This window comes from Scedosporium apiospermum, assembly GCF_000732125.1.
Source record: "Scedosporium apiospermum strain IHEM 14462 chromosome Unknown SEQ_SAPIO_0088, whole genome shotgun sequence".
NCBI classification, from domain to species: domain Eukaryota; kingdom Fungi; phylum Ascomycota; class Sordariomycetes; order Microascales; family Microascaceae; genus Scedosporium; species Scedosporium apiospermum.
This window is the reverse complement of record NW_015971789.1, coordinates 650,721-677,006: the sequence shown is the minus strand read 5'-3', so window position 1 is coordinate 677,006 and position 26,286 is coordinate 650,721. Positions and strand designations below refer to the sequence as shown.

At 51.3% G+C, this 26,286-nt stretch overlaps 7 protein-coding genes and 2 pseudogenes across 7 annotated transcripts; 5 read left to right on the top strand and 4 right to left on the bottom strand.

Annotated features, from left to right (window-relative positions):
• SAPIO_CDS3197 (uncharacterized protein) lies at positions 1 to 381 on the top strand (the record flags this gene model as incomplete). Its single annotated transcript, XM_016786045.1, has 3 exons — positions 1 to 8; positions 90 to 217; positions 296 to 381. The coding sequence occupies 3 exons, from the start codon at positions 1 to 3 to the stop codon at positions 379 to 381; spliced, it is 222 nt and encodes a 73-aa protein (XP_016644051.1).
• A 1,039-nt stretch (positions 382 to 1,420) lies between these two features.
• Positions 1,421 to 3,110, bottom strand: SAPIO_CDS3196 (uncharacterized protein; the record flags this gene model as incomplete). The annotated part of the gene is made up of 3 exons (XM_016786044.1): positions 1,421 to 1,447; positions 1,506 to 1,989; positions 2,074 to 3,110. The coding sequence occupies 3 exons, from the start codon at positions 3,108 to 3,110 to the stop codon at positions 1,421 to 1,423; spliced, it is 1,548 nt and encodes a 515-aa protein (XP_016644050.1).
• Positions 3,111 to 5,496: 2,386 nt separating this feature from the next.
• On the top strand, positions 5,497 to 6,084 carry SAPIO_CDS3195 (annotated as a pseudogene; the record flags this gene model as incomplete).
• A 1,408-nt stretch (positions 6,085 to 7,492) lies between these two features.
• On the top strand, positions 7,493 to 9,311 carry SAPIO_CDS3194 (Nucleolar protein 12; the record flags this gene model as incomplete). The annotated part of the gene is made up of 4 exons (XM_016786043.1): positions 7,493 to 7,503; positions 7,567 to 7,636; positions 7,697 to 8,767; positions 8,832 to 9,311. 4 exons carry the CDS (start codon positions 7,493 to 7,495, stop codon positions 9,309 to 9,311), a joined length of 1,632 nt encoding a protein of 543 aa, XP_016644049.1.
• A 761-nt stretch (positions 9,312 to 10,072) lies between these two features.
• SAPIO_CDS3193 (uncharacterized protein) lies at positions 10,073 to 11,857 on the bottom strand (the record flags this gene model as incomplete). Its single annotated transcript, XM_016786042.1, has 5 exons — positions 10,073 to 10,554; positions 10,639 to 11,142; positions 11,265 to 11,575; positions 11,638 to 11,696; positions 11,846 to 11,857. The coding sequence occupies 5 exons, from the start codon at positions 11,855 to 11,857 to the stop codon at positions 10,073 to 10,075; spliced, it is 1,368 nt and encodes a 455-aa protein (XP_016644048.1).
• Positions 11,858 to 13,739: 1,882 nt separating this feature from the next.
• On the top strand, positions 13,740 to 14,783 carry SAPIO_CDS3192 (Ribosome production factor 2-like protein; the record flags this gene model as incomplete). The annotated part of the gene is made up of 2 exons (XM_016786041.1): positions 13,740 to 13,753; positions 13,835 to 14,783. 2 exons carry the CDS (start codon positions 13,740 to 13,742, stop codon positions 14,781 to 14,783), a joined length of 963 nt encoding a protein of 320 aa, XP_016644047.1.
• Positions 14,784 to 15,268: 485 nt separating this feature from the next.
• Positions 15,269 to 17,305, bottom strand: SAPIO_CDS3191 (uncharacterized protein; the record flags this gene model as incomplete). The annotated part of the gene is made up of 3 exons (XM_016786040.1): positions 15,269 to 16,663; positions 16,975 to 17,025; positions 17,258 to 17,305. 3 exons carry the CDS (start codon positions 17,303 to 17,305, stop codon positions 15,269 to 15,271), a joined length of 1,494 nt encoding a protein of 497 aa, XP_016644046.1.
• Positions 17,306 to 20,269: 2,964 nt separating this feature from the next.
• SAPIO_CDS3190 lies at positions 20,270 to 21,565 on the top strand (annotated as a pseudogene; the record flags this gene model as incomplete).
• A 373-nt stretch (positions 21,566 to 21,938) lies between these two features.
• SAPIO_CDS3189 (uncharacterized protein) lies at positions 21,939 to 23,812 on the bottom strand (the record flags this gene model as incomplete). The annotated part of the gene is made up of 4 exons (XM_016786039.1): positions 21,939 to 22,031; positions 22,146 to 22,813; positions 22,877 to 23,449; positions 23,548 to 23,812. The coding sequence occupies 4 exons, from the start codon at positions 23,810 to 23,812 to the stop codon at positions 21,939 to 21,941; spliced, it is 1,599 nt and encodes a 532-aa protein (XP_016644045.1).
• Positions 23,813 to 26,286: the final 2,474 nt, after the last annotated feature.

Here is a 26,286-nt window from a genome sequence, read left to right as displayed (position 1 = left end):
ATGGCTGGGTAGGTTTCTCGACATACCGGCCAAAATACCCCTCCGTGGCGCCCTGGCTTGCCCATTGCTAACCAGATATTTTCTTGTAGGATTCCCAAGGCCTCCTACTACGACCGAAATTTACGGCAAGGGCCGGCCTTGCTCCGCGCCCGCCGACCATATCTTGTTAAGAATGCCCTCACTGGACTTGGTCTTTTCGCCGTCGTCAGCGGAGTTTGTTAGTGATTCCCATCGGACACGTCTTTTTATTCACTGCTATCATTTTACGGCACCCGCTTACAAGCCTTGCCCGCAGATTGGTGGACGATTACCGCGGTCGGTCAAGATAACTTCGAAGACGTCAAGGTCCCCGATGCGCCAGTACGGAAAGCGCAGTCATAAGCTGTTCGAGAGAAATTTGTTATGATCAAGATCTCGCATCGAGTTCGCGGCCCGCGAGCAACTCCAACTCGACCTTTGCGCAGCCCTTCTAGATTAACCCATATTGGTTATCTGCTCTTCCAAGGCGACACGCAAAGAAGGTGGTGGTATCAACTAGCTTATACATCTATGCGGCCTTCGAGTCCTGGAACATAACCACGATCTTGCCAAAGAAGCAAGGCATTCATCATGTATATTTTAACAACTCGAGAGACCGCCTGGGGCACTTTTTATTCTGGCGTTATTGTACATTATAGAGCAAGGGAAACCCGAAACGACCCACTCCCATGAATAGAACCTCTGTATAAACAACGCTCAACCGCTACTCCTTGAAATCATCTACGCATGTCCCGCATTAGAATCCTTACCGCGCCCACGAAAGAGATGGGCGAGCTTCAAATATCCCATCTCCACCCCATGTAAACACCTTTACCGCCAAAATACCCTGATTGTCCTCACGCCAACCACTCTTCCCGTTGATGAAACAATGGTATCAAATGCGGAAAACAAAGAAGAAGAAAGATGCAGCCCGATCTGTCAAGATAGGTCTAGAAAGGACCAAAAATCAAAGAAACACACTCTCCAGAGAGTACAACGGAACCACGCACGGCCTAACCCCCAAATGGTACCGCCAGAGATTCGGGCCTTGATCCTGCCGACCTTTGCCCTGTCTTAGTCGCAGAACTGGGCGTACTTTGGTGGCTTCCAACTCGCTTTATCTGTCCATGGCTCATGGTACTCAACGAGCGTGCCATTTCGGGGGAAGCCGATTGCCTCCGGGTTGATGGCCCGTCTGTAGATGACTGCTGGGGTAAAGAGTTCCCGTTCGGTCGCGGGGTTTGATATTGTGCAATAACTGGTGAATCGGAGGGTGTGCCGGAAACAGTTTTATAAACCTGGTGGTGGTGAGGGTGATTCGGATTCGCCCAAGGAGTGTTTCTAATAAATTGCTCCCCTACGGAGTCTAGAGCGGTGGAAAATGTCGGCGTCTGCTGCTGCATCATAGACTGCTGCCGCTGGCGGCGAGCTCGCTAAGAGGACGTTAAGAGCAGAACTGACATGAGGAGGAATGCTCAATGACTCACCTGCATGGCGTCAAGATCCTCTTCAATCTCTCCCGAGCTAGCTCCTTGCATGGGCGGGGCGGCAGGAAACCCAACATGCTTGGCTATGCCCGAAACAATAGATACCTCGGTGTTGTAGGCCACGGCATTCCGAGTTCGTTGCGCTGGGGTGGATGGGAACAATAGACCATAGTCCGGGGCCCTATGCGCACTGCGGCGAGCATTCTGTGTCTCATGCCACGACTTATTTAACTCCGAGAGCATTCGTTCTCTCGCCTCGCGTATCCCTTGATAGAATTGCCCCCATATTATCGCTCGGCGAGCGACTGCAACCCGGTCATAAGCTTCAAGAATATATTCGTGTTCTTTGGTTATTGTTTGGACCTTTTTCTCATGTAGTTCGTCGAGGCATTGTTTCATGTTGAGATATTCGGGGTGATAGGGAACATCGGCGGTAAGGGCTTGTTCTTCACGCTCGAGTTTTTCCAGTCGGTCTTTATACAGTCTGCAAGGCATTTCCATTAGTCTTCGGTCAATGCCACATCTTCGCCGCGACCGCTGCCGGAGAACAGGTCTGACTATTACGTACCGATCTCTGAAGATGCTGAATTTCTCCTCTATCGCACCCCATTCGTCAATGGCAATGCGTTTCTTCTCTGCTGCGTGGCGGCGCGTTAGCTCCAGGGTCATGGCCAAGTCCTGAGAAAAGTGCATTCTTCGAGGCTCATTACCTTCTTCATCGTCGTGTTTCGCAGCAGCATCTACATCCCCATCGTGATCAGCATCAGCTGCATCACCCTCTCCTTTGGTTTCGGCTTCATCGACACTAGCGACGTCGTCATCTCTATTTTCGGCACCGTTCGTGATGGCAGCTTTTGCTTGTTTGCTACCGTTTCTCGTCACTTTCTTCGTTACCATTGGTTCTGGAGCAGGAGAAGCGCCCCCGAGTGGGGTGACAGCCTTTTCATCCTTGGTATCGGCCGACGCGCCGGAGCCGGACCGGACAGATCGAGGCTTAATCGTCTTCGAATCGATTGGTACATCTTTCGCGCTTGTCTCGCGATCCGGTACTACAACCGAGGTAGCCCTCTTCCGAAGGGGACCTTCTGAATCAGACTGGTCCGCAACGGGCGATCGCTTTCGCTTCTTCGCATCGGAAGAGAGCTTCTTCTCATCCGTAGACGGAGATTGTGGAGATTTTATAGGTGATCTAGTTTCGTCAGGTAGACTGGAAGGAGGCGCTGAAATGTCCACATCCGAGAGGGACTCGTCCTCTTCTTGGAGAGCATCTGCGACAACGACTGTCGACTGCTTCGTGGGTGTTTCCTGGGTGGCCTCGTCCTCGTCGATCTGGCCGAGCACGACATTTTTATGTCGGGTGATTTGTGGAGTGTCGTAGAGGCGCTCGGTTTCGGCCTCAGTATCGTTCGCATCGGAGAGATTACTCTCGGAGTCAGAACCGGCGTCGTGTGGTTCGGGGTCATCGAGGGCCATGGCATCAGGGTCGTCTGGCTCCCCGTCTTTATCTTCCACCTCGCTTAAAGGACTAGAGAGATTGCTATCCTCACCATCTGGGATGGCGTTGGCTGTGGATAGGGCAGGCACTGCTGGGGCAGCGGCTGCCATCGTCGTGGAGTGGAGGGGCGGAACAAGTGTCGGAAAGTTCAGATTCGGGTATTAAAGAGTAAAAGATGCTGCACTGATATAGAGACAGCCGTATTGTATTCAGTCGGGACGAGGGCAGCGGAGGGTAGATGCTTTGGATGGTTTGGCGGCTCAGAGAAGTTGGTGTCAAAGTGGAAGGAGACAAACCAAGAAAAGCTCAATCACCAGTGCTCGGAGAGGCAGCACATGGAAACAAGGCTCTTCATATCATGAAAGAAAAGAATATGATCTGGAGATCTCTTTGGAAAGGGCATAAGGCAAAAGCTTAATAGGGGAGTGCCGGTAGGTAGAGTGAAAGAAAGAGAGCAAAAGGGTTGCGCGATCTATTGTGTCGAGGAGGGAATCAATCCAGGAAAGTGCGATCTCGTTGACACAGAAAATGGGCAGAGTATCAAGTGGCAGGTGGGAAGCGACGGATGACAGGATAGCTCCTGCCAACAGCTGGCTACATATGTACACTGTGTACCTGTGGAGAAGGAACCACCCCTCATTGGCTCAGGAAGGCCGGTGGTCGGCATTTGGCGGCGCCGGTGGGGAAAGAGCCTTGCAATTGACGGAACTTTTTCCTTGGGCAAAATTCCCTTCTCTCCTTTGTACCTCTTGGCTGTTGCTGTTTGCGCTGCCGCTTCAGTGGCGCAGACCCTCTCGATATTTTAAGTGGGTCCAAACACTCCAGTATGTGCATTTCGAAATAATCGTATGTATCTATCCGAGTGTGTTCGATTGCATCCTGCTTCGAACGACGACATGATAAGGAAAAATGAGCCAGGATCCAGTACTGTGGAAGTCAGAAGCCAGAACAGTAGCGATGGAACAGAAAAAGACGAACCGTTACCAACCTTGCCGTCTTGTTCGGCATACTCGCCGAGATTAACCTCCAAGTCCATGTTTTAGTCGCGAACAGCTCCTCGCCAGAAGAGCCTAGGTTCTGTGAACTTCATGGCCCCCACCTCGTGCCAGGGTGCAAGGCACATATCTCTTCCAGAGCAGTGGCTAAGTTTTGAATCACTCATAGAGGTCAGCCGCTGCCAGCCACGTTGTTCTTTGATTCCCTGGATTTCGTGTTTTGTCACATGCTGGAGACTTTAGTCTATGTGCTTCCCGATTTGACTCTGGCTGTAGTCGATCCTATTCAAGTTTGAGTCGTCAGACTTGTGCCTTCAGCTGATTTTGTAGATTTTCGCGAAGATAGTATATGATCGCGAACGCTCTCTAATGACTCATAGCCCCTATTCCAGTAGTTCTTCCACCACCTTGATAGCCTTGAAGCCATATAAGGAACCGATTGCTCCGGTCAGCCCTCTTCCTCTTGACCCTATTTCCTATCATCATCATCCATGATGACGTCCCACAAGACATCTCGGCACAGCTTACCTGAAGAGATCCGGGATTTTATACTGGAGGCCTTATAGCGGGACGGTTGTAGCTTGACCGCCTTCACTACGGTGTCACGAGAGTGGCAGACGATCGTCAAGCACCACAACTTCGCCCAAATCCACCTGACACCATCACGCCTCGCCGATTTTCGCTCGATGATTCATCGTAATCGAGCTCTCGTGCACTATGTATGGCTTTGTCTGGAACCCCGTGAGCACGACTGCACCGAGTGTGGGAATGAAGATCAGGAATTGTGGGTGCTCAACGACATGGACAATACCCTGATTACCACGGCGCTCGAGCAACTGTTTGTAACTCTAGTGAATGGGAACCAAACGGCAACCTGGTGCTAGATATCAGCGTTCACTCACCCAGCGACTCAAAGCACTAGTTCAAATACCTGACCTTTGGGTCTGACGTTCCTCCTGACGAGGGCGACCAGTGTCGATGGGCGCAGCAGCCTTTGCTGGTCCGAGCTGAGGACCACCACCACGGTTGGATCGCTGGTAGTCAAGATTGCGCTCTGACTGAATATGCCATTGACAAAGTTTTTGACGAGATCATGGGCGAAGGACCGTTCGATGAGGACGAAAAGGAAAACCAGTGGTAGCAGCAGCTGCCATTAGTCTCGGTAGTAACAGGTGTGCTTCTACGTCAACAGAACCGCAGGAGATGGAAGCCAGGAGCCTTGGCGCAGATGTTTTCCCGTTTTCCCAATCTCCAGGAAATCCACTACGAGCCTTGGAGGGAATGGTTAGATGTCCAGAAGGAGTGGACGGATCGATGTGAGTGCTGCCATGTGTGTGGTCGTTGCCATGTTGCTCATCACTGACAACCAATCCCTCTCTTCGAGGTAGCTCTCCGAAGACTTTTGGAATCGCTCGCCTCTAGCAGACTACGGAGACTCGTATTATTCGAGAATTTCAATCGACGATACCTACGTGATTATACGGAGTGCAGTCCTATTCGAATGTCGGACTTTGATGTTAGCCGAGCAGTCGCTAACCTGAGTCTCGGGCTTGAGCACCTCTCGGCGTCGTTCATAGTCGACGCCGGTGATTTCTCCTACGCTCGAGAACCCTCCTGGAAGTGGCCCAACTTGACTTCGCTTGCGCTGACCTCGCGACTACTCGCGCCCAATAAGAGCCCAGCTGAGATCGGCTACATGCTCCAGGCAGCAGCAGCGGCGGCTATGGAAATGCCAAACCTCGAGACGATGGAGATATGGAACGGCCAAGAGGGATTGGCGATGGTCTTCAGATTCCAGTCAGCTAGAGGAGGGCGGCCCTCTACGATAACCTTGAGAGGAATATGGGAACTGGACCTGCGACCTCCTGTGATCGAGGCTTGGGAAGCCGTCACACTAAGGCATGGGGGCCCAGGACTTGTCATTGCCAAGGAGTTGCTAGGCCCTGGTATTGTTGTTAAGTCCCATGGGACTGCGATCCATTATTTGAGGGTTTCAAACATGGTAATCCGGCCCATTTCGTTACGACAGATCTGGATAGAGCACAGAATCCGTGGAGCGCATAACTACGGTATGAATGCCGGTTGCTAGTTGAGGGAAATAGATTTTAGTCTAAGATATTCTCATTTGGTATTTTAGTTTTGTTAAATGAAACTGCTGTCGGCCATGAACCACTCTTTGGCTTTTCAGCTCGCCCCGCGGCAATATAAGCCGCCATTTGTAGCATCACTGGCATAAACTGATCATCTCCCTCGAGACCAGAGGATAGGTCAAGGATTAGAACCTCGCAACTTGACCAAAGATCACCATGATATGCGGCCGTGAACAGAGGGCATGCTGGCAACCGCCTCAGCAGCACCTAGAACTAGGATATCGGAACCGACCCCGGCTCCGGTGCTCGACCCGGACCGTCAGTCTCGGTCAGCTAGCTGCAGGGTCCACTGCCACCGGTGCTATGTGAGCTACGTACAGGTTGAAAGCGGTAAATGAAATATTGGTGGGAAGCTTGTAGGATGTGAGACACGCAAAATACGCCGGGAAAAGACTGGATTATACTCCCCTAACATTAGAACTGACACTGAAAAGAACCGTATTGCAAAGGGTGAAAGACTAAACACTGGCAAAATTTGTCGGCACTGACTTCGAGGGTTAATACCCTGATACTTGACGAACTTTAAAGAAGAAACAAACAAACAAAGAGACACTTTCTCCTGCCACCTCTATCCTAACCCCAGAAGATCTTCTTTCCCGTCCCCGTAGACTCCGGGTCAGCTTCTCAGCCTAGGAAGCCCCCGGCAAGCGCCCTTCACTCGAGAGAGTTTCTGTCAAAAAAAGAAAAAAAAAAAAAAAGAACAATTGAGATGCAAAAAGAAGACATACAACACCAGGGATTCGCTGGTCGTCACCGACCCAACTACTAGTCTGGCGCTTCGCAGCTTGTGTACAGGGGAGCGGACGGGACCCTCAATTGTCTGCGAGCTATGGTCGTATGTGCTAGTGTCTGATGGTATGCTCACTTATAAGGGGAAAGGCAAAGCAATTGAGGATGGGCTTGGCCAGAGTAAGTCCTGAACCTTTCCCATCTGCTCACGGTTGACGGCTGGGAGAATATGGATTCCACAACAAACCCCTGCCAATTCACACCCTTACTGCTCATAATCTCTGCGAGTAACTGAGTAATGGCTATGAATTAAATATACTTTCCTCCCCTTGTCCGCCGTTTATATTTCAAACTAGTGTCGTCGATCTGATATTCGACTTCGAATCACATCGTGAGCAGTTGAGATTGGGTTCTGAAGTATGGCAGATAGGGCAGCTGCACACGGCTGGCTGTTTTTGTGAGAAACCTTGTTCACAAGCAATTGAGAGAAGGTGCCCCACACGCATCCAGGACGCCTTTTTTTTTTTTTTTCTCTTTTCTTTTTTAGTTTTCGTCTTTGATGAAGATAATTGCAACGGAGAGAAAACGAGACGACACAAACAATTCCAGCTCCCCATAATGGCAAGAAGGTATAGTTTCCCGCCCCCAAAGTTTGCATAACCGAATTCGATAACTGACATTGTCCCGCTCAGCATATCCTCGATCCTTAAGCCATCATCGGCGAAAATCGATCCAGCCCTTGATGCATTGTTCAGTAGTAGTGTACGTAGAGTATAGGTGATAGCCCTCATTCTAGACTCTAGCTAATGTTGCGAAATATAGACTGGACCCGCAAAGCCTACAAAGCCAACCTCGCTTGTACGGAGGGAAGAGACCAAACCAGCACCGAAGCAGAGCAATACGACGAGTTCCGACGAAGATGACGCCGACGAGGTAGAATCTCTCGAGGGGAGCGAGGATGCGGGAAGTGATAGCGCCGAGGAGACATCTGAGGACGAGATTATGAACGATGTCACCCTGGAGGATTCTGCGCCCGTTGCTACGGAGAAGAACCATGCACGACCTGAGAAGAAGCGGAAGAGGAAAGATCTCGCCGACGACCTCGAAGAGAGACATATGCGCAAACTGATGCAGGATGTTGAAGACACCGAGCCCTCTAGCAAGAGACAAAAGCAAAAGGGCGTCGATGGCGGCAAAGAGGTGGCGGCTGATGCTGATGCGTCAGAATCGAATGACGAGAGCGATGAGGAGGATGATAAGCCCATTCACGAATCGCTGGCGCAAGAGCCCAAAGATAACGATGTGGAGAAAGCCATCCGGACTGTGTTCCTCGCGAATGTCGCTGCAGAGGCTTCGTCGTCCAAAGAGGCCGCGAAAGCGCTCCGTGCTCATCTTTCTACCATTCTCGACAAGGATGCAAAGCCCCAGGAGAAGATTGAATCTATAAGGTTCAGATCTCTTGCGTTCTCATCCCTGGCGCTGCCCAAGCGAGCTGCCTACATCACCAAGTCACTCATGGACGCCACCACCAAGTCGTGCAACGCCTACGTGGTGTACTCAACACCTGCTGCCGCGCGCAAGGCAGTCTCTGCTCTCAACGGTACCATCGTTTTGGACAGGCATCTTCGGGTAGATAGCGTTGCTCACCCCGGCAAAGCCGATCATCGTCGCTGCGTGTTTGTGGGAAACCTCGGGTTTGTCGATGACGAAACCGTGCTTAATACCGATAAAGAGGGTAACACTACCTCTAAAAAGCGCTACAAGGTTCCCTCCGATGTGGAAGAGGGTCTCTGGCGCGTCTTCGGCCAGAAGGCCGGCAAGGTGGAGAATGTTCGAGTGGTTCGCGATCCGAAAACCCGCGTTGGAAAAGGGTTCGCCTACGTTCAATTCTATGTAAGCCACATCGTGATACTCAGCCGGGATCTCCTTGGAATTGCCTCTAACAATCTCCCTCTAGGATATCAACCACGTCGAAGCAGCTCTTCTTCTCGATGGGAAAAAGTTTGCACCCATGCTTCCTCGTCCCCTCCGCGTGACTCGAGCCAAAAACCCGCAAAAGACAACACAAGCGATGCAGAAACGTATCCTTGCCTCAAATGCCGAATCTACAACTCCCGGAAGCACTAAATACAAGCCCAAAAGCACGCCAGACCAACAGTCCATGGCAGGCCGCGCGTCAAAGCTTCTTGGCGTTGCGGGTGCTGCGCGCCACGTCCGCGGGAGCAAGAAGGGCTTCCCGTCGAGCTCGAAGTCTGCTGCTGATGTCAAGACTCCGGAGCAGATTGTGTTTGAGGGGAAGCGGGCTTCTGCTCGTGATGGCTTGAACCTCGGGAAGCGACCCAAGTTTAGGAAAGCAGGTGCGAAGAGACTTCAAGGAAAACGGGCTAAGCGCGTTATAGACTGGAAAAAGAAGAAGACAGATAGTGGTAGTAGTTAATTGGCCTTTAGAGAGACAGCATGATCTGTTGCTTTTCTACAGATACCAACTGACACCAGTACGACAGAAAAATGTTACGATTTTCTACCTCTATTCGATATCGGACCGCATCTCAGGCTCTCGAAACTTCAATCGATGGTCAATTAATGTAGCTTCACGGGCAGAGAGTGATAAGCCACCAAGAAAGTGGAATTGGCGTTAGGAGCGTATGGCTCACTGTCCAAGATCTCCATCTTCTTGAATCACTCTAAACTCACGACTCAGGGCCCTTAAATGCATCTCATCGAGCTGTTTCGCCTATGCGCCGCCGTTATCAAGACATCCACATATGCCTGCCAGAAAAACGCGAACACCAGGAAGAGCATGGAAAGAAATGAAATCAGAATATTTCTCGTCTCGCTATCAACAGGCCAAACCGAGACTTAAGGGTTGCAAGGTTATCGCGCATACGAAAGCCGGATAGTCTCTCATCTATTACGGACTTGACTCCATACCATTTTTTCCCCCTAAGATAAACCTGGCTTCCACAAAAATACCGACAAAAGGAGAAGAAAAAAAACACAAATCGAAAAACTTAGCCAGTCATCATCATCGTGGTATCATCGCAATCGGGAGGGTTAGGGAAACAACACCTGCTGTATGCTCATGGCATAGCAGCCAAGGGTTCTGGCCGACTAGAACCAAAATATCCCATAGAGCTAGTCCCACTCCGCTCCTCGATGATGCTTGCGCGAGGCGAGCTCGCACTCGCACAGCGAACTCTAGTGTTCGTATTCCTCCTCTTCCCCATCGAAGCCCTCAGCTGCAACCTCCTCGTAATCCTTCTCGAGTGCAGCAAGGTCCTCTCGGGCTTCGCTGAACTCACCCTCCTCCATACCCTCACCGACGTACCAGTGAACGAAGGCGCGCTTGCTGTACATGAGATCGAACTTGTAGTCCAGGCGCGACCAGGCTTCGGCGATGGCGGTCGTGTTCGAGAGCATGGAGACGGATCGGTCAACGGACGCAAGGCCACCCTCGGAGGGGGACGATGTGGGCACCGCTACAGGCTTCTGATAGTTGATACCAAGCTTGAAGCCTGTGGGGCACCATTCAACAAGGTTGAACGAGGCCTTGGCTTTGAGTGCGGCAATAGCAGCATTGCACTCTCGAGGAACGACATCGCCGCGATACAGGAGGCAGACGGCCATGTACTTTCCGTTGCGGGGGTCGCAGACAACCATTTGGTTGTTAGGTTCGAAGCCTGGTTAGAGGAATCAGCAAATGAGCGAACCGCAGTGATTTTGGAAAAGTCCCATAGTGCGCATATATCCAACCAGTCACTTACACTGGAATGTCAAGTCATGGACCTTGAAGCTCTCATGAGCACTCTTGGAAGCGGAAACTACAGGGGCGTAGCTAATCAGGGGGTAGTGGATGCGAGGGTAGGGGACGAGGTTCGTCTGGAACTCGTTCAGGTCGACATTGAGCGCACCGTCGAACCGCAACGACGACGTAATCGAACTGACAACCTGGGCGATGAGGCGATTAAGGTGCTCGTACGAAGGCCGAGGGATATCGAGATTCCGTCGGCAAATGTCGTACACGGCCTCGTTGTCAACCAAGAATGTGCAGTCGGAGTTCTCAATGGTGCTATGGGTCGACAGAACGGCATTGTAGGGCTCGACGATGGCATTGGACACTCGAGGAGCGGGGTACACGGCGAACTCGAGCTTAGACTTTTTGCCATAGTCGTTTGACAAGCGCTCCAGGAGAAGGGCACCGAAACCCGAACCGGTACCGCCACCGAAGGAGTGGAAGATTAAGAATCCTTGGAGAGAGTGGCAGTTGTCTGAAGAAGGTCATCGCATCAGTTTCGAGTTCTCCAAGCTTTGGGGATATTCGTTCGTGGCTAAGGGCGCCATCAAGAGCTGTAAAGTAGTATAGTGGGGGTCCCAGTCGAGATTCACTAACCAGTAACACGGCGAATGCGCTCCATAACGGTGTCGATCTCCTCCTTTCCGACGGTGTAGTGGCCGCGAGCATAGTTGTTGGCAGCATCTTCCTTGCCGCTCACTAGGTACTCGGGATGGAAGAGGGAGCGGTAATCTCCGGTCCGGATCTCGTCGATCGGCGAAGGATCGAGATCGAAGAAGATGGTTCGGGGCACGTATTTGCCATTGCTGGTCTCCGTAAAGAAGGTTTCGAACGAGCCGCCTTCAGCGAGCTCTCCAGCGTTCGGGTCAGGTCGGCCGTCGGGCCCGAGGCCGTGCTCAAGAAGGTATCTACAACAGGCGGTCAGGAGAGGAAACAAGGCGGGCAGAGGGGTAAAGGACGAGAAACGAACAGTTCCCAAGCCGAGTTGCCGAGTTGGGTGCCAGCTTGGCCCAGGTGAAGGTGAAGAACCTAGGAAAAGCAACGAGCCTCGTTAGCCTTGCAAGAGCCAAAACACTGACATGGTTGGGAGACGATGGGGTAGGGAAACGTGTGGGCAGGCGCAGCATGTGTATAGAACGTAGAGAGCGGCGCCGCGTAATGGATCTATTATTCCTTACCTCGCCTTTCATCTTAGATTAATAGAAACACTCTGAGTCGGAAACTTGGTCGTATTTTATGGTGTGAGAGAAGGTTGAGATGCACGCGCACAGCAAAGCGCCAGCGATGATAAAGCGGAGGTCAAAACAAACAACACCGTTCTGGGTGGAGAGGGAGGGGGGACAAGTAATGGGCAAGGAGACGACGACTCTATGAAATGCGGGTTTGGGGGAGTTCGATAATGTGGTTCAGTGTTCCTGCCACACCAAGATCAAGTGCCAATCCAGCACTGTGGAGCAGTGACCAGACCCCCCTGGTCCCCTGGTCCCTGGCCCCTTCTTGAGCATAATGCGCTACGAGACACGCTGTTTCCGTGGGATAGTGTAATACATGGAGTCGTATGTAGATCACCCAACCGAACTGTGCTGGCCTGGGACGGTACGTATGGTCAGGCAGTACGAAGTATCTGCGTTTGGATTGATTGATGTAAGCTAATAACTAATAATAATCACTTGGCGTTTTGAACGAGGGTCGAAGCTCTTCTCCGACATACGGTGAGTCTCCTTCGAATCAAGCACTGAAAACGACGAAGTAGGTACAAAGTGCCCGTCTAATAGAGGCGGTGTTGTGTCCAGCGTCAGGCCCAAGGAGCTGTCCACGCAGTGGAGCACGCAATTCAGAAGGTCAATTGAGTGAACCATTGGCTGATCTCAAGGATCAATGCATCAGTTTCAATATGGGTACTTCAAGGTTCAATGTTAGGTGTGCTTAATTGAGGACGTCCGAAGTATTAGTTCGAACACACCGCCCCCTCAAGTTTGCGACCCCTGCCCCGATCGATCCTCATCCTGCGTGAAAGGTCCTACTGTACCTGTGTACCTGAGATACTCCTGAACCCCCCTAAGCTTTGCATGTCGACTGGTCAAATGGCAGTAATTAGCAGAAGGCCCTCGCACTTCTTTCACGAGGACATTTGACAGTATTACGCTGTTGACGCCTTCAAGAGAAGAGGTCCTGCTAACCTAGAAGCCGTTGTTGATATTCATGCACACTAGGACGAAGTAATGCCCTCCCGGAACTTCCAAGGCTTGGCCAAACTGGACCCAACCCAAGAGCATGCGCTAGGATTGGAGAGATTATTATTAGCCCCGCCCCCTCAACGTCGCTCACAAGCCGTTACCCCGCCTGCTCGATGTCTCAGCAGAGTGATTGACGGAGACAGCTTAATCTTACGGCGCCAATTGCAGCTCGAGCCAGATGGGTAAAAGTCAATGCCACACCGAAGAATCAGACGATGTGCTCCCAGTAGAATTGCGTTGAAGAACCCTTTCCGAAACAGTATTTCGTACACTTCGAGTTATCCTCTGTAACGGGAATCAATCCATCATTGATGCGTAAACCCCAGCTGACTTAAACGGCCTCTCGAAGACTTCCCATCACCACCAGCCCCAATTGCTAGCGATTCCGCGCCAGCCTTGATGTATAGAAGTCGCTTTAATTTCCCGAATCCCACATGTTCATGTAAGCGTTAAGAGGGACGAGTAAATCCTCCGAAAGCTTTGTAAGTCAAGACTAGGAGAGCAACATAAAAGATACATATCAGGCATACCCCTCCTCGACAGATATAATTTAGGATTGATGTCTATTTCCCCGGTATCCTGTCAAAAATGGACAGATCTATAAGAATATTAAGGGTTTGCCGTTGCAAAGTCGGGGCGGATTGGCTGTCCGAGTTCCCAACTTTGATCTGAGAGACGACTTCGCTGGGGGGCAAGTCTGATAAGATAGGCCCTTATCGATAAGCTTCTTCTGGAAAAAAATTCTCGACCGCCTTCGACCAATATCCAAGCGCATTTCATTCTCTCCAAGACTGGCTCTTATCACCAAAGAGAAAGGTTCAATCTCAACGCCGAAATGTTACGTACTGTGTATGTCCTCGAAATAATATCCTTCTAGCTCGCAAAAACCCTCTTGAAAGCCATTGACTAATTCGTTTTCTCTTGCGACAGAAAACCCCGAAACGCACGCTCCAAGCGGGCGCTGGAAAAGCGCGAGCCAAAGGCAATCGAGAACCCCAAGACAGCCCTCTTCCTCCGCGGAACGAGCTGCTCGCAAATAGTCCAAGATGCAATGACGGACCTCCACTCCATGCGTGCGCCCCTCGCCAAGAAGTTCACCAAGAAGAACGAGATCCACCCCTTCGACGACGCCACCTCCCTCGAGTTCTTCTCCGAGAAGAACGATGCCAGTCTATTCGTCTTTGGCAACACGAGCAAGAAGCGGCCCCATGCGCTGACCTTTGTCCGAATGTTCGGCCACAAGGTGCTCGATATGCTGGAGCTGTATCTCGACCCCGAGAGCTTCCGTCGCATTGCGCAGTTCAAGGGAAGGAAGTGTGCGGTTGGGCTTAAGCCGATGGTCGTCTTCGCGGGGTCCGTCTTCGAAAGCCCCATTTCAAACGAGTATACCCTTGCCAAGAGCATGCTCACGGACTTCTTTGCAGCCCGTGAGTCGACGGAAAAGGTCGATGTGGAGGGCCTTCAATACGTCGTCTCTATCACGGCCGAGGACCCCATCGACGATCAGGCGAAGCCCAAGATCCACGTCAGAGTTTATCTGATCCAGACGAAAAAGAGCGGCCAAAGACTTCCTCGCGTAGAGGTCGAGGAAATGGGGCCCCGTATGGACTTCCGGGTAGGACGATCCAAGGACGCGGATGAGAGCATGCTCAAGGAAGCCCTGAAGAAGGCTAAGACCACCGAGGAAAAGACGAAGAAGAACGTCACGACCGACTTAATAGGAGACAAGATCGGAAGGATTCATATCGGAAAGCAGGACCTCAGCAAGCTCCAAACGAAGAAGGTCAAGGGTTTGAAACGAGGTAGAGATGAGGCTTCGGACGGCGAGAACGACGTTATGGCAGTGGGAGAAGACGAGTTGAAGAGACAAAGGGTATAATATACTCGAACCGATGTCATGCATTTCAGTTTGCAATTACCATATGCTCGGAGTTGGGGGGCTTGTTTTTCAAAATCCATTGGCGGTTCCTAAAAGAAATATCAAGTTCGTCAAAAGTACTTGAAATTCTCATTCCTTCCATTGAATACCTTTTGGATTTAATGCCGACTGCTACGTCCAATCTCAACAAAAAACTCCAGCATCGGAGAGGACGGGTTAGCTGTGTATATCTGTGGTAAAAACTCCATACATAAAATGTACTGGCTTCCTGCCAGGGTCCAAAAAAAAAAAAAAAAAAAAAAAAAAAAAAAAAAGTCAAGATAACCCACGACCAACTAACTCCATTTGCCCTTTCCCGTAATTAGCCATAAGTTTGTGCCGGGTAAATCATTAAACGTGTTCCTATCCAGTCTATTTCCATCCTGCCATATACTCCCCGATATGAGAATTCGTATATATTTCCAGAGTCATAAACCCCCCGTGAGCTACGCCATATGCTGATCCGCCGGTCCTGGTCCACAGGGTAACGAGTTCGGCCGTGATAACATCTGCGCTACCACTTCAATATGCTCCACGAACGTCGTTTGCGGATTGTAGTTTTGCGCAGCCCGGTTCGTCTCCGCCACCCAATCGAAGCCCCAGACTTCCGGCGGAATCACCGCACCCTCATAGAGAGCGATCTTGAGCGGCCAGTCAAGATGGGGCCACCACGGCGAACCGGGCTCGAAAAGAGATACCACGCCCATGATTTCCCTGCGGGGTACGCCGTCAATCCACCACAGGTGTTGTGCGCGCTTGAGCAGGGCAAAGAAGCACGCGAGTATCACTAGCGCCCGGGGTCGTTTCAGCTCTATTAGCTCAACAAAGCGTCGAGCAACCGTTGCAGGGAATGCAAGACAGGCCCCGGTGTGCGGAGACCTGTGTGCCCAGTTAAGCACTGAGATGGCATGGTAATATGCGTTGCGGGTGGAGTCGGGGTTCTCCTCATCTTCGATATCTACTTCGTCATCGATGCCTTCCGTCAGATGGCCGAAGAAAGAGGACGAGGATCTCAACTCTGGGTCTAGTTGAAGCGGTGGTTGAGAGTCGATGACACTCAGGACGGCACGGCTATTCCTAATCCACTGCCAGCTAGACACAACAACAGCCTTGACACCCTGAAATGCGTGGAACCATGACAAAGGTAGATTGTAGCCGCCGTTTCTCGCATTCGGGGAATTGGTGTTCGGATCGTCTCGGATAAACAATCGTGTTGCTGTAGACTGATATGCTATCAGGGACGCCGTGAGGAACAGCGCCTCAGCATTGGTCTCATTAATGCCGGCTTTCAAAGTATCGCAATACGCAGAGAGAGACGAAGCCATGTACGCATGAGATGCTTGGACGATATCCTGATCGTCAGGATTCCTAGATCGCAAATGCAACGCGGCCACTGCTAGCATGGCATCTGTCAAATATGATGCTCCCTCAAAAGCCAGCTTCGGCACGGCATTCACCCACACATCGTCGCTGAGGTTCACACTAGTCGCCAAGGTCTTGCTGGTGTGAGTGGTGTAGTGGTGCATCAGCCTCAACTCCAGGAATCGGTTGCTGCCGGTTGGGGCAGGGGCCGGGATGGTCAGAGGCAAGGGGCTAAATATCTGCGGCACATCCGGGATAGTTGCAGTAAGTTGGGAGGGAGCGGGAGAAGGGGCGGGGACGGATGTCGAGGTGGTAAAGTTACTAGGTGCGGGACTGACGGGGTCGACGAGAGTCGGGGCAGGCGTAGGTGATGTCGCAATAGCGGCAGCCAAAAGCTGCTGGATGATGGCTGGATTCTCGAAGTCGCATGATACGCCGTGTTTTACACAGTTGCCGCACTTAGGATGAATCTCGTCACACTAAGAGCACGATAGGCGGTGAGGTTAGTCGGCGGTCGTCGCTTGAGATCATTGCCGATCCGATGCCGGTTGAGGCGAGCCTACCTTGATTTTCCTGACCTTACACCGCCTACAGCCTGCTCTCGACTTCTTGTGAGACCGCCTTGGAGGCATCTTTTTCTCAATCAGTTCGTGGATATTTAAATACTATGGCGTGTTACTAGAGGTTGAGGTGCGAGCAAGTTCGAGAGCGAATTGGGTTCGTGAAAGGAGATGACAGGCATGCGAGTTCCTGGTTCATCCCCTGAGAATTTGTGTATGATGCCGCATACATGGCCAGGAGGAGGCGGCGATCGGTCGAGGGCCTGGAGGAGTTCCCCTAACTAACAAAAGACTCTGTGGGTTTCGAAAGAGGAGCGTCGCGTATGTCAAGCGTATGTCAAGCGTATGTCGCCGTCCAGTTCACCGTATCTTTGCGCATGAGGTCGGAATTAAGGTGTCAGAAAAAAGGTGGAAAGCCCAGCCAACCGGAGACCTTAGGTTTCGAGTCTTCTCAGGCTTGAGTTCCAATCAATGGACGTTCCGAGTTTCTAAGATTACAATTCTGTTGCCTACCTTGACCGAGGAGAGCACAGTCTGCGGGGCAAAGACGGGGAATTCCATTAGATTTGGCACTATTCATCAAGTACTGAGGTACTCGTACCCCTTAATCCGCCACAAAAGTGCCCAGCCACTCCTACCCTACCTTCTTCAATGTACTTGGTAGGGGGCAAATCCAACATGCCACAGTCTTTGCACTTGACAATTGTGACTTGAAGTGGGGCTGCTCTCTTGTCTTCGGCTTTGGGGACATACGCATATAGTTGAAGTCTGGATCACTGAGCCATTGGGGTCGAGGTTGGATTGGGCAAATTAGTCCACTTACCGCCTTCAACAGGCTCAAGATGCGCCTTCCCCTTGGTGGATTTAGCACCCTTTGATCGTCCCAGAACCCATCGCCAACCAACATTTCATTTAATACGAAGTATTTCTTGCGAGAAACCCCGGGGCAAGGTAATACTTATTACGCCCAATCAAGATTACCTCATCCCAGTTCCACCTCTTCGGTACTGAACGAAACTGTCAAACTTCGGACTCTAACCAGACCCCGGGCCGACTGGCAAGCAAATTCCGTTCAAGGCTTGCACCTGAGAGAAAATATCACATGACAAAGTAGTTAAGGATCACCTCCGCTCCCAGTTTCTGCGGAGTACTCAAGTAAACTACATACGTATTACGCTCCATGCTGCTCGTCGTCTCAAGGAATCAAGCAGTTAAGATCATTAATAACCAAGATACGAGCTTGGAGCCCATTTGAAGGACTTATGATATCAAATCCATAATCCTGCTTCGTAATTTTGTCCGAGAGCCCAGGATGAATGAATCCATGTGGCGGGGCATTGACAGTTGACAAATGCCCAGAGCAGAGCTATCGCCGCCTTGGCACAATGATCGAGCGACAATGGCCTCAGTGCGAAGGTGCAATTGGAGTGTACTTGGTCCCCCCCCTGTAATTCTGGCCCCTTGTCATGTACCACCCACTTACCGGTCCCTACAGCCTACAACGTGATGTTGAGGAAGGACATCGCTAAGACTACAATCACTGCTCAGGGCGCGCTTACGGGGTATTTTGAGTCTTATGATATTCTCCAGGGGCCTTGTTCAGTGGCGACTTTAACCTGACAAGGGGCCATTATTTACCCCGGCTACTGCGTACGAAGTATGACGTGTTGATGGAGATGAAACCAAGACCCAGGATGGACAGAGAGCTCAAATTGTCATCAAATAGCTTGGGACATCTGCATTTATATTCGATTAGTAAGGGCAAACAAGCAGGACTGCAACAATGGCACAGTAACCGTAGTCAAAATGTCTTGGGTGCCAAGTTGGTGTGGTGAGACCCTTCGGCCATGGTGAGCCGTTAAATTTCGGAGAAAGTGAATACGTGATTGATCCCATGGTTGACGTAGTTTGTGACACGACCCCTCCGATTCCGCCCTCGCTCCTCGGGAGTCCTACGTATCCGCCCTTAAGGCGACAAGGGTGCCCACCAGCTGGCTGATTAGAAATCATTAAGTCTTTCCCGGGGGGCGGAAGAATACTTCCCTCGTACACTTGCATTGTGATCTTGATGCATGAGCGTGCACCATTCTCGCGCAACCACTTCAGTTTTGTTCCTCCCTCCGCCTCGAGGTCGCCGAATTGCGGGATCTACGAAGGCCAATCGCAGGCGTGCCTATTAATATATCACCGCCTTATCAAAAAGCTATGGCACTCAGTCAATGATACCAGGTAGACTTATCGAATTATAGTCCGTGACCAGCAAGATGTCTGGGGAATATCCCAGGTTGGACAAATCACTTGATCGATGGGATATCCCTTGATTTGATGATCCCCGGCTACCATGAGGTGGATGAGGGGCTGGCGGTTGTAGGCGCAACAATTGAACCGCATCAAAGTTTGTCTTTTTTTTCCTTCGGATTTTTTTTCCCTCTTTTTTTCTTAGTTTCCTTTTTTTGTTTCCGCCTCCCCCGTATTTTTTTTTTGTCTTTTTTTAAATTGCGGATTGGCAAATGGGTCTTGTCCCATCGAACCATTCCTCCTTGGTATTGAATAGATGCAATGAGACCCCTCGAAGACGTGCTTGTGCATGTCCTTTGCTCCATTACCATTGAGCTAGGCCAACCGGCAAGGGCGACGGGGTCACCAAAGCCGCCGCCATCTATGATGATGACTGATACCAATAGTCAATGGCAATGACTTTGACCCGAGCTCCGCCAGTCTTGGATTAGATCAGAGATCAATGATAAAAAGTTCCCAGATGTCGCCATCGACCCTTTCTGATTTAAAAGCTTTCAACGTAACCCGCTTTTTCCTTGGCGGACTTCTAAAGGACTTCTCTTCCTTTTAAACTTCAAACTCCCCAGCCCTTCCCGCTCCACGTTTCCTCGTTCCCTCAGGGTCCTTTTAAAGACCTTGTTGCCCTCACGCTATCTCTCCCTCCTCTGGACTGGCCCCCGATTCCTTCGCACAAACTCGCCAGTGTACCAAATCCACAATTTGAAAATCCATCTGCGGCCCCCCCATACTTAGCCCTGTAGCGCGCTCACCGGTTCTTTTTACTAATAAGTCTCCGTTCAACAATATCTTAGCTAATAGCTAAGACCGTGTTGCGCTAAACCTCGGGCCCTGACCGGCGCAAAACCTGGCAATTACGCCTGATTAGGCAGGAAGTACGTGAGTCGGGGACACGATCCTGGCATATATCTGGTGCGCCTCACCCCTCTTGGGTTCTTCTTGTCTCATCGTTGAGACAGCGGGGAAACCTGAAAGCGGTAACTTGATAACATCTCTTGCTTCTTGTGGGGCGAATATTCCAACTGATAGAGGGCGCCTTCCTGTAACCAGTTTCAACAACCACGAACCCGTGATCGTGTGGAAATTTAAACGTCTTTCAGAGATACCCTCTGACGTTCTCCCTCCCACACTCTCGCACATTTAAACTCCAGTTTCGCAACTGCTTCTTTCCACCCCCTCGGAATCTCTTCTTATCAGTTTCCAATAGCATCTTGCGCCGCTATCACAAACATGACGGCTAGCAACGGCGAACCTCTCACCACCCCACCAAGGGCGCCTTCTCCCGTCCACAAATTCGGGACTTTGGCAGTCCACGCGGGTTCTCCCCACGACCCTGCCACGGGTGCCGTCATTGAGGCCATCTCCCTCTCCACCACCTTTGCGCAGAATGCGGTAGGGCAGCCCGTGGGCGAGTATGAGTACTCCCGCTCCAGCAACCCAAACCGCGACAACTTTGAGAAGGCCGTTGCCGCATTGGAGCACGCCAAGTATGCTCTTGCTTTCTCCTCGGGCAGCGCCACGACTGCCAACATCCTTCAGTCTCTCGCTGCGGGATCTCACGTCATTTCGGTATCAGATGTGTACGGAGGCACGCACAGGTACTTCACTCAAGTAGCGAAAGCCCACGGTGTCAAGGTCACCTTCACGCCCGAGATTGAGGTGGACATCAGCGCCCATATCAACGAGCAGACTAAGCTGGTGTGGATTGAGAGCCCTAGCAACCCGACTCTGAGACTTGTAGATATCCGAGCAGTGGCTACCGCAGCCCATGTTCACGGTATCATGGTCGTCGTTGACAATACCTTCCTATCCCCTTACGTCCAAAATCCCCTAGACCTCGGCGCGGATATTGTGGTCCACTCCGTAACCAAGTACATAAACGGCCATAGTGACGTCGTCATGGGCGTCGCTGCCTTCAACAGCGATGAGCTGAAGACCCGACTCGGCTTCCTCCAAAATGCAATTGGAGCCGTTCCCTCTCCCTTCGACTCCTGGCTGGCTCACCGTGGCCTGAAGACCCTCCATCTTAGAGCCCGCGAAGCCACCCGCAACGCTACCGCCGTTGCCACTGCCCTCGAGGCCAGCCCCCACGTCATCTCGGTCAACTACCCCGGCCTCAACTCCCACCCCCATCGACACATCGCCTTGAAGCAGCACAGGGACGGAATGGGAGGTGGCATGCTCTCTTTCCGCATCGAGGGCGGACACGCCGCTGCCGAACGCTTCTGCCAGCGTACGGGCATCTTCACCCTTGCTGAGAGTCTCGGAGGTGTCGAGAGCTTGGTTGAGGTCCCTAGCAGCATGACCCACGCCGGGATTCCCAAGGACCAGCGTGAAGCTGTTGGCGTATTCGACGATCTCGTGCGCATTAGCTGCGGTGTGGAGGATGCTGAAGACCTCGTCGCCGATGTCCTTCAGGCACTTGAGAGGGCAGTAAGCGAGACGAAGGCGGAAGCTGGCGTAAACGGACAGAGCAACGGAGCAAATAATGGGGCTAACGGCACCACTAATGGAACTTCCCAATAAAATGGAGAGCGTGGAGCTTGTACATATCCGGAACATCAAAAGGGAAAATACAAAAAGACGGCGGAAAGAAAAAGCAGGATGAAGTCGAGATACAGGAGGTTTTAAAAAAAAGATCCATTGATGGGTATCATGAGATATGAAATGTTTTAAGCCTTGGAAAACCTGCCATCGCAAAGGGTTATTTCTCCCGTGAACCTACTTCCGTTCTGGAAATGAGTAGTGGACGGTGTTGACAGCCAGCAGACATCCGTCTCTCGCATTCGTATTAATGACCAAGCAGCAGTCCGCCCCCGTATTCTGTTGCTATGATATATTGTGATGCACCCCGTTTCATTCCAAGTGCTGCTTCACCTTAATCCATTTTCCTGAATCCTTATTGAAGACTGGTCTGATTCCAGTCAACCTGGTGGACCTGAGGCGTGTTGATGGTATCCGAACCTGAGTCGCCACCCTCGACAACCAGAGCCTAAGTTGACTCGGTTAAATTAGTATCAGTCGGCTCCTCGAATCCTTGAGATGTGTCGGGTGGTGGTAGCTCCACGAGGTCCCCCAAGTCGTCCAAAGGTATAGTATCGGCAACCTCTCCTGCCAGCGAGTTCCGGTGCTCCGTAAGTTTGTTCATGCCAGTGCACGCAGTCTGGGCGATGGCATGCAACTCATCAAGGGTCCCCTTGTTGCAGTTTGGGAAGATCCCGTCGATGCTCCTCAGCCAGGCTGATGTGGGGTTAGCTACCAGGCTCTGGTAAGCAATGGTATCCCACTCGGAGGGCCGCATGCGTTTGGATACGGGTTTCAGCTCCTCCTTCCAAACTTGGGAATGCTCTCTCTGAGGGGAGAGCATTATGCAAGGTTCTCCGGATTCTAGCTTAGGTTGATCGTAGCCGGTCACAACTTCGACGAAGCGCCGCGCAAGCGTCCGCTTAAGACCACAAGGGTCGTCAAGATCGAAGTTCTGGCATGCCTCTAATCCAGCCTCCGTGCCGTAAAAGTCGTACCCAAGCCGACTAGCTCTGCAAACACGGAGCTTTGGCAGGTTTTCACGGATGACATGGGCCACCCAAATGTCGCCTTCCCGCGGACGAGTATTCGGGAGCCCAACCCATAATACCTTGAAAGGGTGAGTCTGATCTGGTTCAGTGCCGCTAACCTTCAGATACACCTCATTTAGGAAGAGCTCGCGAAGCGTCTTGCCAAAGATGCTCCTCGCCGACGAGAAGAAATCTGCTGAGATCTCAACTCTTTTGAGCTCTAGGCTTACAAGTCTGTGGAATAAGAATCGGGGTTTTGGTAGAGCCATTGCCGTCCACTCACTTTCATCCACGGTACTTGAAACTGTGTGTTTGATGGACTTGGGAGGCCGGTGGTCGCAGTCCAATCCGACAAGGCTGAGCGTTCTTAACAAGCTGGCAGATGCGATCAGGCTCCAAAGGGAGATTGCGTAGATGGGATATCTGTCTAAGAGAGGCTCGCGTCTTCTTATCGAGATGACAAAATGCTCCAGGCACTCTATCGACTTCCTTATGTTGACGACATCCAGGGGATTCATCCAAAGGCTGCAGATGGAAATATCGGCGGCATTCTCGAGGACGAGGACCTTGAGTTTCGAATATTCCACCTCCTCGTCCTCCTTGCGGTTCAAGGCGGCGAACGTATTAGCCAACGTCGATGTAACAGCGGTGCAATGCGGTCCGACAAGAGGAAATGGCAAATTCAGTCTGATCCGTTCTACCCGGTTGCAGTAGAAGAGAAGTTCCGTCACACTTGCACGATACTCCTCCTCTGTAAAAGACCTGGGGTTCATGCAATACCGGGTGTTTAGTGTGTCGCAAAACTCCGTCATAGACGGGACGTCGCGAAACAAGGTTTTTAGAAAACCAACCTCGACTGCGTTGTTTGATATGTTAGAAATGATGGAACGTAAGCTTGAAGGGTCCACAGCCTCAGTTTAGATCTGTGGGTGATCAACAGTGTCGGAGTCTTACGTTCGTCCCTTAACAACATGAGGTCAATGTACAGGGAAGTGCAATGATACCCAATGGTTTGAAGACCCTCTGGGGTTGGGGGCCGCCTGTGACTGAACCGACTGAGCCTCGTGAACTCGAGATTAAGGGTCTGGCACAGGATAGGCTTCAAAGCAGTATCAAAGGCCCTGCAGACGAAGCGGAGATTGAGTGCCGCATTCTTGGGCATCGAGTGAACTGTGACCCTAAGGATTGCGGCGAGGATCTCGAACGGAACTTTGTCCATGATGCCGGTCGAGGATATGTAGGTATTGGGCAGTCGATAAGAGCCTGATACTGGTCGATGGGCTTGTCCTTAAACAGACGTTGGTTCAATACGCTTGGGGGTGCTAGAGAAGAGATGCAGAAACGGCGATTGATGGCTCCATGAGCATTAGAGATAAAATGCGGTGACAAAGTATGCCGTCAGCCCACGGAGTCGAGGAGCATCGGGCCTAGAAGTAGAGGTGCCTACTCGTTCCGATGAAGCAGCCCGAGTCAACGAAATCGTTCAGGTAGAATCTAACGTTGGTAGACCCCGCCCTGCCCGAGGAGCTCAAGCTCTATCAGAGACGTCGTTGGTAGGCTCCTTCCATCAATAGCTCTCTAATGCACGGGCCAGCTAATGCGCGGCGTTGACATAAGCTTCTGAACGATGGAGCTTGCAGCGAGATCTGGAATTTGAGAAGTTAGATATATCGATTTTTTTTTCTCCTTTTCTTTTCACACTCTCTCTTGTTTTTGGTGTCCTTAATCAGAGAATGATTAACTCGGTGTATGGTGCAACGGGGTTGCACTCACTCTGACGTTCAAAGCTAATATGATCTTACAGAGCCCCCCTTGATAACATTGATCGGAAGAAAGATTGGCAATTGTTGCCAGGTGTCCGTATCAGTCTCATGGTGGGGGGCCAGTTTAGTTTCTCTTATGTAATCCGTCGGCTTGAGGTCAAGATAAAATGGGACTGCAAATTGTTCGAATTTTGAAAATTTGCATCTTCGTCAAATCACTTCTCCCCACCTTTACCCACGAACTCGACTTCTTCCAAATGGCATTGCGCTTGGCGATCGTGGCGTCGACCCCGGCTGCGCTGGTGAACGGGATATAATTACTATTCTCCTTGAATCGTTGAGAAAAGCCGAGGCAAAGCTAGGCACGGCTCTCGATGCCTCATCATGGAGACTGAGCACTGACCTGGGACGACAATTCTAAACATGTCTTCCAATTTTCCTCTCGTTGCATGATGCCTATCGGAGATGAGGACTATGCGCAGGCTCTTTTCCTCCGAAAGGTGCTCTCGTCTATGACCCGAGCTGATGGCCCTACTGATCTGCCCTGCCAATAGCTCGCGGACCTTGGATGCTCCGTGTTGAAGGTGAACGGGCGCACGCCAGAGCCTCAGACATGGCCCGACAGGCTTGGTGTCTGTGGAGAAGCAAGCTCTTCCGTTAATCAAACTCTGGGGAGATAAGTCCCTAAGATCCGTGCTTCCAGTAGCCCTACCTGAAACGAGCGCCACCGGCCTGTGTTGGAAGGGTAGTGGGGTGTTCGAGAAGGTGAAGCTATCACCAATTGGGGAGTCAATAAGGAGTTGCGACAGATGGCATATGTGTGTACAGCTTCGAGCCTACTTCCCATGCTCGCTTTGCTGAAGGATGAATAACGTGCCTAGAACAATCTTTAAAGTGACCCGTCTATTACCAAACAAATCGGCCTGAATCTTCTACGGTCGAGGTGCATGAAAGATAGGGAAACATTTGGGCTTAACTGGCTTTGCTTTCTGCCCTGCCAGGCTGTTCCTATGTTAGGTTGCTACTGTCGTCGTCTGCATTGATCTGTACGAGAGAAGGACCGTTGTGGGTATTGGGTGCCGATCACTTCGCAGCTTTACCAAGACTAAGACGAGAATGCCACGACCTGCCGCGTTCTCACTAATTGCCGATTGTTGGTAGAGTCCACTGCAGCATGGCGTTGGAGACCTACCTATTGGGAGTAGCACTTGTGGACGACTGTTTAGATTGGTTGAATCGGCTACTCATGGCCGACCATTGTTTACAAGAAAGATAGAGGTTTAGCGCTCCACTACTTTCAGCCACAGAGCCGACGTGTCCACCTTCAATCACGTCTCGGCGTCGCCGTTAACAGCCAGATTTGCCTGTTATTCTTGGCTGGGCATGGGGCCGCCTTTGTTATTGTTACTCGATTGAGTTTACCGTCCCGGCTGCTTTGTGGAGTGTTGTCAACACTACAAGTAGTCGAATATTTTTGCGAAGCTACTAATTTGCGTTTTGGTATCAACGGCTGAAAGCTACTGCTCCATCGCTTGTCCTTGCAATGTGGAAAGGAGAGGAGCCAGGAGCTCCAGCGACCCCTCTGGAGTCTTGGAAGATTATCTCCGGATTCAAGAACAAGAAACAGACCTTGGAAACTGATCTGCACGAGATGTTTCGGCATATCCACTAGCCTTATAGCCCCGTTGTAATATCAGGTTCGAAGTAAGAAATCCCCCGCGTCAGGAGGGGAAATTGAACTCTACATCAAACAGAGGATAGGTTACCTCCCCCACTGGCTGAAGGTCGCCACACGGGGATCGATCGACGAGGTATGGATGGACCCTTCGGAATATGGGTGCTGGCCTTCGAGAACGTGCATCGATCACAAAAACCGGAAAATCATGCGCATAACTGCGAACTTGCAAGGGCAGATGAGGCAATACTGGGC